Here is a 17,394-nt window from a genome sequence, read left to right on the forward strand (position 1 = left end):
AAAACAAACCTGCCTTGAAGGTTTCCACACGAAAAGCCAAAATCAGAATGAAAAATTTACTGTATCTTTCCCCATCCAAAAGCTATACCAACACTTCCTACCGTTCTTCAGGGATCCAGAACAGCTCAGAAAAGCTGGAGTTAAAACACCAGAAATAGCTGGTAGACACACATGAAAATCATTCTAAGTAAAATCCAGTTGATTTGTAATACAAATACATATTTCTGATCGATACACACATGCTGACTGCAGACACAGCAGAGAAACTCTTGTGAACAGTATTTCTGGACCTGTTAAATCACCTCAAACCTCACCTTCTCCAATGGAAGACAAAGGTACAATTAAAAGACTCCACAATTATGGGTAATGCTCTAAGTTTTTCTTTTACTTCCCTTCTTCCCTTCAGGCAATCTTTTTTGTTTTTTAAGAGCAATGGAAAGACAGAGCAGCTGTAGGAAAATGAAGGGCAACACACTAGCTTTTACCTGAAAGGGGACAGGAAGAGGGAATGGAAAACAGTAAAAGCCAAAAGAAGCTGGGAAAGACCAGACAATTACATTTTTCAGAACAGTAATAAATGAATAACCGACAGTTATGAATTCTATACACCAGGATGTATTTCAAATCCAGAAATCTTACCTGGTAAACAGCACACAAGCATAAAGCAAGTAATTTTTATTACATCCACTTCTGAATAGGCTTAAGCAGAGGGAGTAACCTGTAAAAAACCAGAGTGGGGACAGAGCTAATGACATGTCTTAAAGCAAGAAAGACAAGCTTGAACTTGATGTAGTTTAACAGGAGAGCCAAGAAACGGATTTTTCAAATGGATGATGTAGTTAAAGCAGCAGGTAAAATGTGGATTATTTAGATAGGAACAGGGAAGAGGAGGGGAAGTGCTACAGAGCTCCAAGAACATTGCAGCAGCCCTTCAGAGAGACAAGGCCTCTAACAGGAGGCTCTACAAAGCCAAAGGGAAAATGGGCAGGTCTGCAACCCTTTAGGGAGAGGGGCAGCAAAGTGTAGGCAGAGTTGAAATGTGAAAAGTGAAAGAACAGAGCAGAACCTGTCCCACTGCAGGAGAAGGCAGGAGCCACAGGGAACAGAGAACTGAGCCAGCAATGCCGCAGCAAGCAAAGTTTAAGGGCACAACACCCAAGAGCTTCCAAGGAAAAAGAATAACATGCAAAAATGTCTGAAAACGACACAGGTCTCAGTTTCTGAGGAAGTGCTCAATGGGATCAGATTTTTCACTTGGGGCAGGTCATAGCCCAGACAGACACACCAGTGTAGTGCCCTGGCACCCTCCCCACATGAGCTCATAATCTCAGCCATTACAGCCCTCTCCGCTGTAATTGTCTGTTTCAGCAGATGATTATTCCTCACCCAAAGCCATGAGTGAATGAAACCTCTTGCAGGAGCTGAAAACCTGATGTAAATTTTGAAAAGGCGAGCACCATCAGCATTATCTGCATTGCAGTCATCTCAGCAGCACAGAGGCATTTCCACGTCAACAGGACCAACAGTCTGCTTAAGCAAGAGTCTTATTTAAGATGGCTTTCCTCACTCAGCATGTGAGAAAAAAGTAGTCTGGTTTTCTGCTAAAGGTCTAAAAATGGAATATATAAGCATCCATTTACTAAGTGCTCAAATTTATTCTTCTTTTCTGCAGGAAGATGTCCTTCAAATGAATTGCAGGACTCATGAAACTGGATTAGCAATGTCATAAATCACACACCTGCCAAAATAACAGCATGAAAAGTGAGACTAAATATAACCTACATCTGATTTGAATAGATACAATCTATATTTAACAATTTGTTATACCTCAAATATTAGCAGACACTTATTCAAATATCAACATAAATCACAGCATTAGTTTAAATTTTCCTATAGTTAGTTGTTTTAAAAACAACTTTTAAGCTTTTGCAATGCTCTCATTTATGGTCTAATAATTTTGAATTTGCATAAAGAAGAAACTTGCAAATTTATGCTTCACAAATTTTCTGCCAGCACTCCAATTTTCTTCCTCCAATCCAAATTGTAATAAATTCCTAGTTTAGATTTCTCAGATTATCAATGAAATGCTTCACAAACCAGGACCACTTCTAGGACCATTATTTAAACTGCAGGATTTAACACAAGCCAAAATTTCCTTCATGTATACTGGAAAGAACAGTATTTCTCTATAGGCTCAATTTTTAAGACTCAAACTTAGTTTCCATATTTAATTTCAAAACCATTCTATTAAGAGCATAAACTCATAGTGCTACAGGGTGATTTTGTGACCTATGTTTTACTGCTTAACCTGGACCCTCTCAACACTCCAAGTAAATCTCAGAAAACCTCCACACACATCCCTGTAAGGATTTTTAAAAAAGCAAATCAAGAGGTATCCAGGCACCTTCAGCTCCAAGAGAATCAGAGTGGAAATTTTGGGAAGCACACTTCTAAATGAAGATCCATAATAATTCATTAGCTTAATGATGCAAGTAGATTAGTCTGTTGAGGCAGAAGTGGTAACAGAAAGAACAGAAGAGAATTCAGAACCATCATCATTCACAAAACCAAGTCAGCCTACATTTATACCAACACAGACAAAATGTTGTTTCAGAACACAGTCAAATTCCCCTAAATCAACAGAAATAATGCATAATGTTCCAAAAATAAAGGAACAAACTGCCACTTCATGCTGAAGTCCTCAGAATAATGAAAGTACAAAATGTTTTACATCTGAATCTCTAGTTGCACTAGACTTTTTCCTTTCTTCATAATGAATAATGTGTTAGAAAACAGCAGTTAAGAAAAAAGCCATGCAGAACTTGCTGTAACTGGTTCTGCCACCCAAATATCAATGTCATTAGAAGAACTGCAATTACATTTCTGTGAATAAGAGCCTGAAATACCTGAAAGCACAAAGTAAACAAGAAGAAATATTCAAACTTTCAGTCAGAATAATTAGAAAAGTAAGCAGTCCACATCAGAGCTACTGCTTTGCACCACATGCAGTTTATTCTTTTTGCCTCCTTTTAAGGACACTTAATAGACAACATTATCATAATGCTCACATTTTTCCTCAGAGTTTCCTCTTCCCTGGCAGAATGATTTACAATGAATTGTTGCAATCAGGCACCGTTCATCTGATTACACCCTTCCCAGCAAGTGTAACCCGAGTCACACTGGGAACGTGCACAGAGAGACCTGAGGAGCCCCAAGTGACAGAGATGCCTAAACAAGGCAATACCCGGAGGAGCTCAGCAGAGGTGAAACAAGCACTGCATCCCTGCCAGCAGTTTCACAGAGCTCAGTTTAACCTAGGACGGCATCAGCACACACAGCTCCACAGCTGGTCCTGCAGGTCACCAGCGAGCCACAGGCAGGATTGTGTCCATCTCCTGGTCACTCGCACACGGTGACTTTGCATTTCTAATTAAGATGGGACAAAATAGGGGAGAAAAGGAAAATATGGATAAAAGGAGACTGAACAGAGCAAGGAAAAAAGGGGGACCGGCAGGAAAGCAAGAAGTAAGAGATCAGGAGGAGCAAAGAGGTTGCCGTATCAGAGGCATTCCGTAAGAGATGCATTCCTACCAGCTCCACCTCTCCAAGGAAGAACGTGCAGCGCCACGAGGAGCCACAACAGCAGCCCACACCTTAATCAACATCATCACCACCTCATGCTTCTGTCTTCTGGACAGAAGTTAGAGATGGCCTTGCAACCTGCCTCACCTTCAACAGTTTTCCTATCATTTTGTCTTCTCAAAGAGCACCTTGTGCTTAAGATTTATTCCCTGCAAGCTGAACTCTTTTTTCAAGTCCAATCTTGCTTAACGAGTTACTTTTTATGATGGGAAGCTTTTTTATGCGTTGTTTGTTCTGTCAAGCCCAAATAACTGCTGACATTCTAATCATGAGGCCCCTTAGAAAAAAAGGTCTTTTGCTTAAAAGCAATCTTCATTTGCCTATAAAGCAATTATATATATATATAATGTTTAAATCATTTTAATATAAAAATAGCCTACCCACATTTTAAATATTGCAGAGGATAAAATACGTAAAACTGTCCTCTTCAGATTTTAATCATTCCCTCTCTTACCTAAACCTGAACTTAATATATTCCTACAGCACCAGCTTTCTTTAGTAGTTCTTCCCAAGCCCTGAAGAAGGAATTATCTTTCAAAAAACCAGAGAGCAATCTCCCTCTCCTAACATGAAAGCTACGTTTTGTTGTAGCCATATATAAAAACCAAATTGTATGGGGAAGCAGCTTCTAAGGCCAGGGTGAATTTAGTACACCATGTTCTTGCATATATTTTGTCCATTTAGTCAAAAACTCTGCCTTCCCCGTTCTCCTCCCTACAAAGGAAAGGCAACAGCTCTGAACTAGCAAAGAACATAAAACACAGGAAGTTTTGCTCAACTGATTTAGTTATTCCAAGAAAAATGCAACTGTAAATCCCTGTCATACACATGCCTGCTGCTGAATATTCAGAACAGCAATATTAAATAGCTACCCAGGACTCCAGGACTTCCCTTAACACTAACAAACAAATGCTGTAATATAATTTTTGTTATTCTTGATTACTATTTGCCTGGGCACATTAGTTCTCAAGAGATTTTAATTTAGGTAAACTTATCAAATTATGCTACAAAGAAAACTGAATAAATTTGTTTCTTTACAAGCGTTCACTGTCTTCTAACCCTGCACAACAAGCAAGCAATCAAGATTTATTCCTCTGTCTAAAATACAGCAGCTTTCTTTTTTTTTTAATTAAAAAATGGATTCTAACAAAAGGCAACATTTGAAGTGGGCAGTGGCTCTCTCTTTAAAAGAAAAGCAGTGGCTTAATGCGGCAAAATCTCTTCCCTTTCCTGCACATTTGTTGCTTAGTTTCAGTTATAGTAACTTAATCTATTGCCATGACTGGATGGAATTTGCATTAACTGCATTCCGAATCAACTGCACAGGTGCAATTGACTCATCTTGAATTCACAAGATTACAAGTTTTCACTATCAACAACTGGATAAGTATGCTTTCCCCCTTTTCTTTATTAGCAGGCAGAAGTGGTACAACAGCATGTGCCATTCCAAGACTTTGGTTGCACGTGTGGTTTCCATAGGCTGTGCTGGAAGCAGGAATTCCAGTGTTACAGGCACGCAGAAGGTTCTGAGTTTGGTTAGGACAAAGGGGAATCTCCTTATGAAGGGTATCACAGTCCACCAGCAAAACTCCAACTACATCACAAAAACACCAGCAATTGCACCATAGCTGAGACACAGCTGGGTTTTGTATTAGCTCACATCTCCACGTGAAGAAGGAAGGAGATGTAACCCCTATTCAAAACTGCATCTGAATCTGTGAGGCAAACAAAAGCAACAACTGTTTTCCAAAATGGCTACAATCTGCTGATACCCCAGTGGAGCTGACAGCTCCGGCTTCCCCCATGAAACACGTCTAGGATACCAGATGTCTTCTCTTTGCCAAAGAAATACTCACAAGACTCCACTCCTCTTGTCTAGCAGCCTAAAGCAATGAGAGACAGCAAATGTTCTAACAATGAACAGCTCTTGCCATACCAGGGCAACTGGGAGAAAGACATGAGTGCAACCTTTGTTCTTAATCTCTACTGATTAAGTTTATGAAAATCAAACATGGTAAGACTATTTTGAAAGACTTTTGAACAGACTTCCTTCTACACCATATGATATACAAAGAAAACCCAACATTACATGATGAAGCAGGTGAAAAAATGCAAGCTGTGTTGCTGATGCCATACTAGCCAGAGTAATGACAGGTTTACTTGCAGGCTTACTTTGGCTAAATTTACCATTTAAATTTTAACAACAAATTCTACAGTTTCTGCTACCTATCTTGAAGCAGATGAATTAGAGATCGCCATATTTTCTTTGAATTTCTATATCAAATACCAAATCAGTAACAGAACAAAGATGATCAATTATTTCAAGTGTTTTTCAATCACACAGAGCCTTTTCTGTAACTAATATCTAGATCAGATCTCTTTTATTGTACCCTTATAAAAGAAAAAATGAGGTGTTTTTATCACACTCAAAAAATTATATTAATCTCTAAATTTTGTTCAAATATGGAAAAGCAAGAAACACCAATTCTGCATTATACGGATACCAAAAATAAATTGCAATAAAAAGCACAAAAAAACACAGTCCCCAAGCTGAACTCCTGATTTATGCAATGCCTTAATCCACAGCCAACCAGGACACCATGCTACCCTGAATGACCCAATTTTGGAGACAGCATCTTGGTCACCTCCAAGACAAACAATGCCCTGAGCAATCTTAGAAAACCACAAACACTGACTGTGCATTCCTCCAGAACCAGCTACCAGCAATACTCCATCCACGTTTCTACAAAAATATTATTCCAAAACTATTCTTCTTTGTGGGTAACAGAAGGCACAATCCGTTCTGAACACTAACCAATCCCAATGACAACTCTGATTTGTGGAAAATTAGTTCTGTCTACAAAATAATGGCAAAAAGCTTCCTGAAGAGAGAGCTTTTCCAGAACTCTCTTCAGGACTTTTATGCCATCTCAACAGCAAGCCACAGTGGATTGAATGCCTCTGTCAATACAGCATAGTCAAGTCTAGCACAATGTCAATACAGCATAGTCAAAGTCTAGCATAATGTACACTAACCTTTCCACTAGAGATCACAAACCAATCATGACCACAAACCAATTATGATAAACAGTAGTCCCACTGCCTATTTGCTTTACTGGGATAAGTTCACTCACCAGAGTATGACAACTGGAGTGAAGACTAATTCAGCCCTGTCTCTGTAAGGTACATTACTGCCCAAAACTACAAACAAAATTACAAGCAAAAATGGATGTGAGTTACTATTCTGAAAGAAAAATTCTGCACTGAGGATGAGCTCTAAAAGGACTGCAGGAGTACTAATTTCACATTCTACAGTTATCAGTGGTTGCAGACAATGTAAAGAATCTCTCTTCTTAGGTACTGAAACAGAGTTGCAAAGTCAGAATGACTTAGTCATTAAAGGAAGTAAGTCCACCCAATTTTACATACATAAACCATAAACCAGGATCTTAATAAGCTCACTTGCATATAACAGAAACTAATTATCTTATCTGAAAAGTATTAGACACAGACTTCATTGAAATGCTGAATAACTATTTAAACCCATGTAAGAAACAGAAAGAGAGAATTAGAACTAAAATGCAGATAAGCAACAGGGATCCAAAAGTTCAGGAACTTTAATCTCTCTCTTTTCACAACAGAGGACTTGGAACCCACTCATGAGACCTTCATTCTTGTCCAGAAGGTCACTGTGGAAACTTGGGAGTTGGGTTGTGGCTCTGGACATTCTGATCTTAAGGAGCAGGAGTGAAAAGCTGTGACTTTGACTAAGCACCTAACACATGGGTGGGAAGAGAAGGTTTTCCACATCAGCTGCCATTTACTGAATTTCTCTTGTCTCATTTCCAGCTTATTCATGCTTTTTATAACAAAAATGGTCCAGACAAAAAAGAGAAATGTTACTAGATGTCAGCATCCACTGAAGTCAGGCCAAAGGACAACCATGAGGAGTCACTATGATTAACCTCTCAAGGGCTAAATCTGGTACCCTCGAGCAGACAGCCCCACTAGTGCTACAGAGGTACAAATATGTGAATTTATTTCAAGAAACATAGTAAAAAGTGTTTAAATCAACTCTATGCAAAATCACTCTTGTTTCTACTCACAAGTGACCATCACTGCAGCCTTACCAAACTAACCACTGTCTATGCTGCAGTTTATGGAGATTGGCACATTCATTCTCCAGGTCTGAGTATGTTAATAACTGACTTATTCTCAGATCCTCCTCTTCATACGTCTTACTGAAAGATGAGTAATAGCACAAAACTCCTGTTCTAACTCCCATTTTCCCCTCCCTCTGTTATTGTTGCCGGGACTTCAGATTTAGACACAATAAAGAGAGATTACATTCCTGTATTAAGGTGTGCCAGAAACCTGAGCTCTTTCAGCCACAGAAGTACTGTAACACATTCCCTCTAATTATTATGCAATATTACAGTCTTCTACAGCTGCAAGAGTAATTTCATTGTTAGGATCCAGCCCATTCACTAGAAAACTGTTATACAGCACTTTCAGGAGGAAGGATTATTAATAAAACAGGACTGTTGAGTCAAAAAGATAAAATAAGAAGCTTTTACAATTTAGCTTTACCACAACACTGGTATTCATAACCTTTTCACGCGTGCACATTTTGTGTGAATTGTCTTAAAAGCAAAGTGTCAGAAAGTACTTCTGTTTATTTACCTTATGTAATTATATATGAAAAGACTTAAAATCAATCATGTTTTAGAAATCTATATAATTTCCTTTTCTCAACACCATAGATATCTGGCTCCCAATAAATGATAGACATATCTGAATACGTAACTCACTTTAAAAAAATCTCCAAGGTTACAACTTCATTTTTCCAGTTAGAAAAACTCTGAAAATATTTAGCATGTTTAGAAATAAAAATATTTGCTTTAAATAAAAGTGAACTTAACTATAAGGTCAGCCACATAGCATTCTAAAATAATATTTATGATTTTCAGTTTAACTCTCCAATTTCATCATTTTTTTTCTGAGAACAAAGAAATGGGGGAAAAAAAAAATCAGTTAACACACTCATCATGCTACAGCTCTATATTCAACTGCATTAAAGGTAAAACTTAAAACACGATGTACCTGCATGACATCTGGTAGAATGGATATCCTGGTAGAGGAAGGGAGTTTGAAAATCCAGACTGGCTCGACATTGCCTTCAGGTATTGTATCCACTTAAACCTCGTCTATATTCCATATGTTAATTCCTTACATTATAAAAATATGCACGCACGTATCCATCTGTACCTCTGTTCAGAGCTACCTAAAAAGAAACCAAGCGCACATTCGAAGGTCTCGAGGATTCTGCCTGCATTTCAAACTGCTTCCTCAGTAGTGAAATTCCTAAAAGCCAACACCCTCATGACATCACATACTACCAAATCATAAACACGCAAGTGTCTGAGCGAGGCAAGGGCAGCCCGCGGGTCCGGGAGCCCCGCACCGCATTCCTGCTGCCAGCGCGGTGCCTTTCAGGCAGGGACCCGCTGCTGGAGCACAGCCCTGCTCTGGCAGGCAGCCAGCAGCCAGCACAACTTATTGCCAATGCCGCAAATCCCCGGCATGGGCAGCGAGCGGCGAGCCGGGAGCCACGCTGCAGGTGGAGCATCCTCACAGCCCCCCGCAGGAATCGCCTTCCCAACGCACAGATCCGTGACCTTGGACTTGGGGACAAAACCGTCATCCAAACATGACACTGCACACTAGTGTTTTACAGGCAGGAGCAGACTGCACCGCACGCCACAGCAGCAGGAAAAACCATCCTGAGCTTCCCCTGCTTCCCCTCTAATGCTACACCCCCAACTATGGGAAAAGCAGCGAGATGGAATCTTAAACCACATTCTTTAAGCTACTGAATAGAGATATAAAATTATGTGCATGCCTCCCTGCAGTATTTTACTATTGCTTAAATCAAAGAAATATCAAAAGCAACCTTTCTTTTGATATACAGTACAATGGTAAGTTATATTAAAGTTATTTGGGCATGCCTTCCTCAAGAGAGAAAAAGACATATGAGTAGTCATTGCCCAGTGGCATGACTAATGTCAAATAGACTTAAATGATTATCTACCTACACTACTCTTAAGGAAGGTGTACAGTGCCCTCACATATGGATTTCCTTAATTTAAGCCAAATTTTAAATAAAAGAGATTTTTAAAATTATTTCATTACCTATGCTAGCTGCACTGGAAAACATTAAAATGTTGAGATTAATATCTCTACCCGATGACACACTATTTACTTTCATATTATTTTGCCTCCGTTTTCGAAAAAAAAATAATCTGGTTTATCCCAAGTTTATAATCAACATCACAATCATAAGAAAAATGGAACCAAACTTTGTCACTATCCTAGGTACCTTTTAAAGTCTGATTTTAAAAATCTAAGTCACTGCATAGGGCTCCAATTCCTTAAATCTTATAAAAGTGCCAGGAAAACAAAGAGAGCACTGTCTGCCCAAAAAAGTTTTGGGTTGTTTTTTCTTTTATTTGCCCAACTCATGTCTGGAGAAACAAAGAAGCACAAATTTTTATGTCTCTCCTGGCTGCAAAGAGCAAGCTCGAAAAGGCAATTCAAGCACAAATAATGCTGAAATTTTACAAACTTGAAAAAGCATCATCTCTCACTTTTAGTATGGAGCGCTCAGTCTAAAAACTCATGATTCTCAAAAACTACTTGGGGAACACCAAAAAAAAGTTGTGTGCATGTGAGAGGAAGAGAAAACTCTACTAAACCTGTCCAAGTCCCCTTTGCCTAATCAGGGACGTTGGGATAAATCCTGGGAACTGCCACCCCATGGCCACAGCTGCTGAGGGAGGTGCCAGTGATTGCTCTGCCCTGCTGGGGCTGGCCCTGAGGAGTCCCCAGGTGTGCACAGCCCTGGAACACTCGCACTTTTATTCTGGTATCTACTCATCTTCTATTTGCTGTCTTCTCAACACTGATAATGGCAGCATTAGCACATTTATGCAGTAATTCCCATCTCAGAGTAACTCCCCCTAGTCCCAACCAGGATTTAGGATGTTTCCATTGGATTTGCCAGCTGAAAAAAGAATGTTAGTGACAAGTCAGCAGATTACAGGCTTATAAATTAGGAGCCTTAGAGGTTGCCAATGGCTTGCCATGACATTTTGCAAAAATCACATAGTCCCTTAATGCCTAGCTTATCCACATAATAAGGAAAATACTGCCTGACAGCAAAGGAATGATGTGAGGTTAATTTTTTTTTGTAATTAAGTATTGAAATCCTCTGATTAAAGATTTATGAAGGGATAAAACAGCTGTAGCATTTGAGGGAAAAGATGTGTGGGAATATTCAGAATAGAGCTTTTTTTTGTCTCCTGCTCCTAGCTCTAACACAACAGAAGCATTACTGCTCTGAAATTTCAATTTAAATATAAAAGCCATTTAAATTTTAAAATATGGTGGAAAGTGCAGTTCTTAAATGGGTGGACAGCATTCCACAGCATTTAAAGATGGGGATAAGTGAGATGACAATAGGCAGACAAAAACTGTATTTAGGATGATCTTTACAGAAGCAGAACCCTTCATTGGTAGGCATCATACCACTTCAGTCATTTGGAAACTAAAAGGGAAAGTGTGGCTTAAGACAGAGAAATGGGAAAGAGAAAATCTGGTCAGGACCAAAGAGAAAGCCTCCCCACAATGAAACCCAGCATTTAACAAGCGCCCCTTTTAATTAATTAGTTCCACAAGCAGGCTGGATTGCAGAACACAACTCCTTTTGGGATCCAGACCTAACCTGCCAAACACCCCCTCCACTGAAAGAGACAAGTGGGTTTCATTCCAACTGCAGTCACATCTTTTGGAAATTTACTTCTGCGTTTCTGAGCCAACAAGCTCACTTAAAAATAACCACCTTAGTATTGTTTGGCACAGCATGCCATGTAACAGAATTAAACCAAGAATATAAGTTTGAAACAGAAATACTGTGTGCTCCAGAATTTACAGTGACCTCAGTACTAAAGGAAGTGACCTGTTAGAGCATTTAATGCTGCTACTACTGGAACAGGTATGAAATACTTAACTGAGATCTAGCTACTGTTCAAAAAGCAAGAACAGGCTGAAAGACTGGAAAGGAACAAATTCATGACCATTTTCAGCTATTTCAAACAAGTAGCACCCTTGGTAAACTAATGGAAAATTTGTTTAAAGCCAAGTCAGGCTGAAGAAGAAATAGAAACTAACCTCATAACTAACAATCAATTCCATCAAGTCTGGAACTGAGAGCATTCTGTAGACAATTATATGCATTTTGATATACAATCACATAAAATGTTCAGTATTCATAAAAATAGAATTGTCACACAAGTTATTGTAACATCAATACCATAAATCAGTAATTTACTCCCATCTAAAGTGTTATATTTGATATTCTCACTGCCTGCTGTATTAGTGTCTAATAAATTAGACAGTGAATTAGAACAAAAAACAAGACACGTAAAATAAAATTAGATGCAGTCAGAAAATAGCAGTATTCACAAAGAAAATATTACAAAGATATTCAATATAATGAGCAGTACTTAGATGACATAATGGAAACTCTTTCCCTCCTTTCTGTACAAAACACAAAAATAAAGAAATATTCAACAACACTAAAGAATAATAGCAAATTTGCAAGTGAAGAAGGACACCATCACTGGAAATTCAAAACTCACCCAAAGTTAAAGGCTAACTGGATATTTATATATGGAAAAACAAACAAACAAACGAAATTCCCAAAACCCCAACAACCCAGAAGTGGTGGCTGGAAGGAAAGAGGACTTAAAAACAACATCAGTACTTTGGAGAAAAATAAATCATGTGAGAAAGCCATCTAACCTCACTGACGATGGATGTCTCTGTTACTCTTCCCTGAGACAGACTAGTGGGTTCACTAAATATTGTCTCTTTTGCTAAGAAGTGTTAATAATCAATACAGCTCAAATCTCACATGCAGATATCAAGGAAAAAGTTGATTTTTCTTTTTTTTTTTTTTTTTTTTTTAATTTCCTCAGTACTTTTTCCTCTGACCTACCCAGCCTTTCAATGGCTAACAGGGGGTCCAACTGCAAATTTAAAACTCCTCCCAAAGGAGATTTCACATAGAATCCCTTGGACTGGAAGGAACCTTAAAGATCAACCTCCTGCCATGGACAGGGACACCTTCCAGTAGATCAGGTTTCCCACAGCCCCATCCAGCCTGGTCTTGAACACTTCCAGGGATGGGGCATTCACAGCTTCTTTGGGCAACCTCACTGCCCTCTCAGTGAAGAGAGGAAAGGAAGGGATGAAGACATCCTTTGCAAAGTGAAATGCCAACTCATGCCTCCCTGCAAGCACACAGGCTGACAAGACTGATGGAACTCCATAAAGTAGAAATAGTAAGAGCCTTGAAGTATAAAGTACCTGAAATTTAAGGAATTTATTTCCATTAAGCATTTGTCCTTCAAGGAATAGGGAAGTAAAAACAACAGGAAGACAGCAGTAGGTTATATTTTAAGTACAGACACAATTCTGCATCCAGAAGCTTTATCTTAAGGTCACAGAACCGTTAAGGGTGGAGAAGGCCTCCAAGATCAGTGAGCCCAACCTGTGAGCAAACACCACCTTGTCAACTAAACCCCCGCACTCAGTGCCACATCCAGCTGTTCTTAAACACACCCAGGGACAGTGACTCCACCACTTCCCTGGGCACTCTGTTTCAATGCCTGACAACCCTTCCAGTGAAAAAACCCTCCCTGAAGTTCCACCTGAACCTCCTCCAGTGCAGCTTGAGGCCATTTCCTCTTGTTCTGTCACTGGCTTCCTGGGAAAAGAGACCAATCTCCACCTGGCTACAGCCTCCTTTGAGGAAGCTGTAGAGACCAATAATTCTTATATCTGAAAAAAGAGTCTAGAATTTAATCTAAATATCTGAGAACTCAGAGTTACTAGACTTACATGTCTACTTGCTACCTTAGTCCTTCCAGACATTCCTGTTGGATTAAGAAGTCATATTTTTAATGGCTTTTTTTTTTTTCCAATCTGGAACAAGAGGGAAGGAATTACTAAAGTCTTATCTAAACAAGATTTATTTTTAGCTGAAACATAAAACTGCTCTTAGCTACTTTACTAGAAAGGCTGTAAAGATGTTCAGAGTCCAACACCATCACCCTGACTTGCAAGGCCATCTAACCAGCATTACCCAAAAGGTACCAGGAGTTACAGGACAGCCTGCACAGCCTCCACTGACCCGGCACATTCCAGGAACACATCAAAAAGTCAAAAGTCACTGTTCAAGGACTGTTCACACATTGCCACTGTTCACACAGTACTCAAAGCACACCATCCCAGCCTTTGTGCCCAAACCAGAGGTGGCATGCCTCCCTCTCTTTGCTTTTTCACTCTTCCTGCAAGTTGGCACTCCACATTTATAGGTAGCTGAAGGCTCCATTCCTTTCACTCTCCTCTGGCTGCTCAAGAGACAGCACCCTTCTTCTTAAGGCTTTGCACATTAACACAGCCATCATCACTGACTTCAGCTACTCCACAGCTTAGGTAACTTTACCACCAGATGTTTCAGCAGCCAGCCACAAATCCTCAAAATTCTCAATGGCTCTCACACATATTGTGTGATTTCAAACATGGGTAAAAATCATGCATTAGAACTGAGATTAATACACTGCAATCTGCATCTAGATGTCAGATAGCCAGTGCATGTTTCTTTACTGTTCAGCAAGTGTTCAGGCAGAAGCTAAACAACTCTTCATTGCGGCCAAAGGTTCTCAATGGATTCATGAGTAACTGAGCAGGGCTGGCACCCTGCCTGGCAGAGATAACCCTGTCCTGTTGAACTAGAGCAGCGAACCCTCCTGCCTGCACACCCAAAGGCACAAGGAGGTTGCTGTGTAACCAGGTGCTGTGCTCCCAGCCAGGCCATTCTGCCCTGCAGCTGTCTGAACCAGCCTGGAACATTCTGCAGGAGGAACAAGAAACATTCTTGTCAGCAATAAAACATCAGGATGTCTTCTGGGGCAGGGAAGAAGCTGTAAATTAACCTCCTGCAAGTCACGAAACAACACAGACATAAAGGCATTGGCCATGACCGAGACATGAAGGGTGAGGGACCCTGCTTAGAGCCTTGCCCTTCTCTCCAGCTCCAATTCCAGCTGAAACAATTAGCCTCCAGTAACCTGCAACTGGAAACTAACTTCCAGGATTCTCCTGATCACTGGGGACAGTCTGAGGCACACGGATACCAGTTATTCTGTACCTGTGCACATGAAACAGCCTGCACTGCACATCCCTAAATTCTAACCATGGTGAACTTAGGGGATGATTTCACCTTGAACACAAGAAGGAAATGTTACCTCAGCCCCCACATTCACTCTTTACCATCCCTCTGACCTTTACCCAGGAAACAGAGCAAACAGCACCTGGCCACACAGGCATTACCAGCAAGGGGGAAACTGATCTTCCAGAAAAAGAGGAGGTTTCACTCCACAGAGCAAAGACTTTTTAAGGCCTGTACCTTCTACAGAGGCCATTTCAGAGTGGCAGTTCTATTTTCTGCTCACTGCATGTGTAAATACAAGAGTATAAATCTTGTGCACTGTAGAATCAGCAGGTATTACATATTTCAGCTCAAAGATAATGTGAGCTTCACATTACAGTCTCTCACTGTATGAAATAATTACATATTCTTAAATCTGAAATTACTTTTATAAAAACCAGAAAAATAGCATTTATGTAGACATTACGTTATTACATAGAGAATAAAAAAAAGCAGAGCCAAAAATGGGATTAAGCTACTTTATCCTACTTAAAAATGAATTATACAGGATGAAGACAAATACTTCCTGTCAAGTGACATGAAAATATTGAACAGAAAACTAACCAAAATGATTGAATTAAAAAAAAAAAGGAAAAAAAATACCAAATACCACACACTAAAACCCTGAGACAGCCAAATAAACTTTAAAGGAACTAACTTTTGATAAAAACAAACAGGAAACCTAGTATTTCATAATTACCAAGCATGCATGCAAGTAAATTGGACTGAAGTGACTTAATTGGAACAGACACCTCAAACAAATGTAGAAGTCAGAACGCTGCTATTATAAGCAATTTTTAAAATTACTTTGAATTTAGAAAGCAAGGTTACTCTCTGTCATGACACAAATATTAACTTGTGTGAGCTACCAGAATGTAGCTCACACAAATTTTTCTCTCCACAGACAGAGTTTATTAATAGAAACTAAAGAGATGCCTATTTAATGTCACTCAGCTTGCTGGCCCTTGATGAAGCTTCAGAGTAAATAATATACTTCTTGTAGGATTGCAAATCCAGACAGGAGTCTATCACTGAGCTTCAGGATAACTCAAAGTCTTCTGCACAAGAGGGCCACCACACAGTGAGTGTGCTTTTTAATCAAGACATATTTTAGGTTACCAGCCCTGACCAATTCTTACCTGTAATAATAACCTATTCAAAATTCAAAGTAGCAAATAAGCTGCAACCACAACGCCTTGCAAATGGTGCAAATCACCTGTCAGGTGACAGAAAAGTGTTACAAGCAGGGGCAAGTGTAGCACCGTCACCTCACTTCTAAGCTGGCATTTGGTGTAACTCAATGTGCCTCCAAAGAACAAAGGTAAAAACAAACTGTTGGGTGTACAAACTCCTGAGGTCAGGGTGATAAATGAAACCACTTCCCAAATAAGCTTTCCTAATTAAGGCTTCTAAACCAGAGCTGGCTTGCATTCAGTCATTACCACTGTTACAAGCAATCTGAAATATTCTTGATAAAATATTTTTAGCATCAACACCAGTTTATTAAAACCAGTTGAAGGTCATAAGGATGAAACAAATAAAAGTTCACACTCAGGAAAATACCAAATTCATTCCTAAAACTACACAGCAGTGTTGTGAAAACTGCCTACATGAATCAGTTCAAGATTTTTTTATAATTATCAACTTCATGTATTAGAATCTGTGCATTAAAAAATGAAACAACATATCCATCCATTCTTGGATTACATCTACAGGATTTTACTTATTCATCCCCACAGGCACACCTGGACGACTAAAAAGGGTGAGTTTTCTTTTGTTAAAAGACAGAAACATTGCATACATAGTTTTAATCAATTTTGTGTCTTCCCTGCATCCCTGAAGAAATATTTAATTTGCTTAATTAGACAGATGGCACTTTTTATTATACTTGTATTTGCACTTAATAAATTTAATTTGCATAGCAAAATTTTTATTTTCTAGGTCAATTCACGTGCCACTAAATTACAATTCAGGACTAAAGTATTATTAAATCTATTCTCTGAAATGTAAATATTTCATACAAGTATTTTTAAGCAGTGAACCCTGAAACTCTTCATTCTGTGTTGGTGTGCAAACTTGACTTACTTTTGGCATTTTCTTCTATATTAATCTACATTGATCTCAGAAAAAAAAAAATCTTAAGAATTCTCTACATCCCTTACACAGGAATCTGTTACATGCTTATTATTGCCATATTATACCCAATCTTGAAGTGGAAGAAATTCAACTTAACCATGACATTATACAATGCACATCTGACCCACAGTCACCCTGTTAAGGACTGAACAGACTGCACAGAATTCCAAAAGAATTTATATAGGATATTTGCAAAAAACAAAACCAAGAAATATCTAAAAGCACCAGGAATGGCAACACACAAGGTAACAGGGGCCATGTGCTTTCAAGGGCAGAAGATG

At 39.2% G+C, this 17,394-nt stretch overlaps 1 protein-coding gene across 9 annotated transcripts in view; it reads right to left on the reverse strand.

Moving 5' to 3' along the window:
- Nucleotides 1–17,394, reverse strand: part of PLEKHA7 (pleckstrin homology domain containing A7) — a 146,067-nt gene that overhangs the window by 86,725 nt on the left and 41,948 nt on the right. The window contains exon 1 of one of the 9 annotated variants that reach the window (XM_036384117.2): nt 8,746–8,908. The exons of the other annotated variants lie outside the window; for them this stretch is intronic. Within the exon in view, the coding sequence (XP_036240010.1) occupies nt 8,746–8,816 (71 nt within the window). The 5' untranslated portion in view covers nt 8,817–8,908. Of the gene's footprint in view, nt 1–8,745; nt 8,909–17,394 lie in introns of those variants that run through there. 9 annotated transcript variants of the gene reach the window in all.

This window comes from Molothrus ater, chromosome 6 (genome assembly GCF_012460135.2).
Source record: "Molothrus ater isolate BHLD 08-10-18 breed brown headed cowbird chromosome 6, BPBGC_Mater_1.1, whole genome shotgun sequence".
NCBI classification, from domain to species: Eukaryota; Metazoa; Chordata; class Aves; order Passeriformes; family Icteridae; genus Molothrus; species Molothrus ater.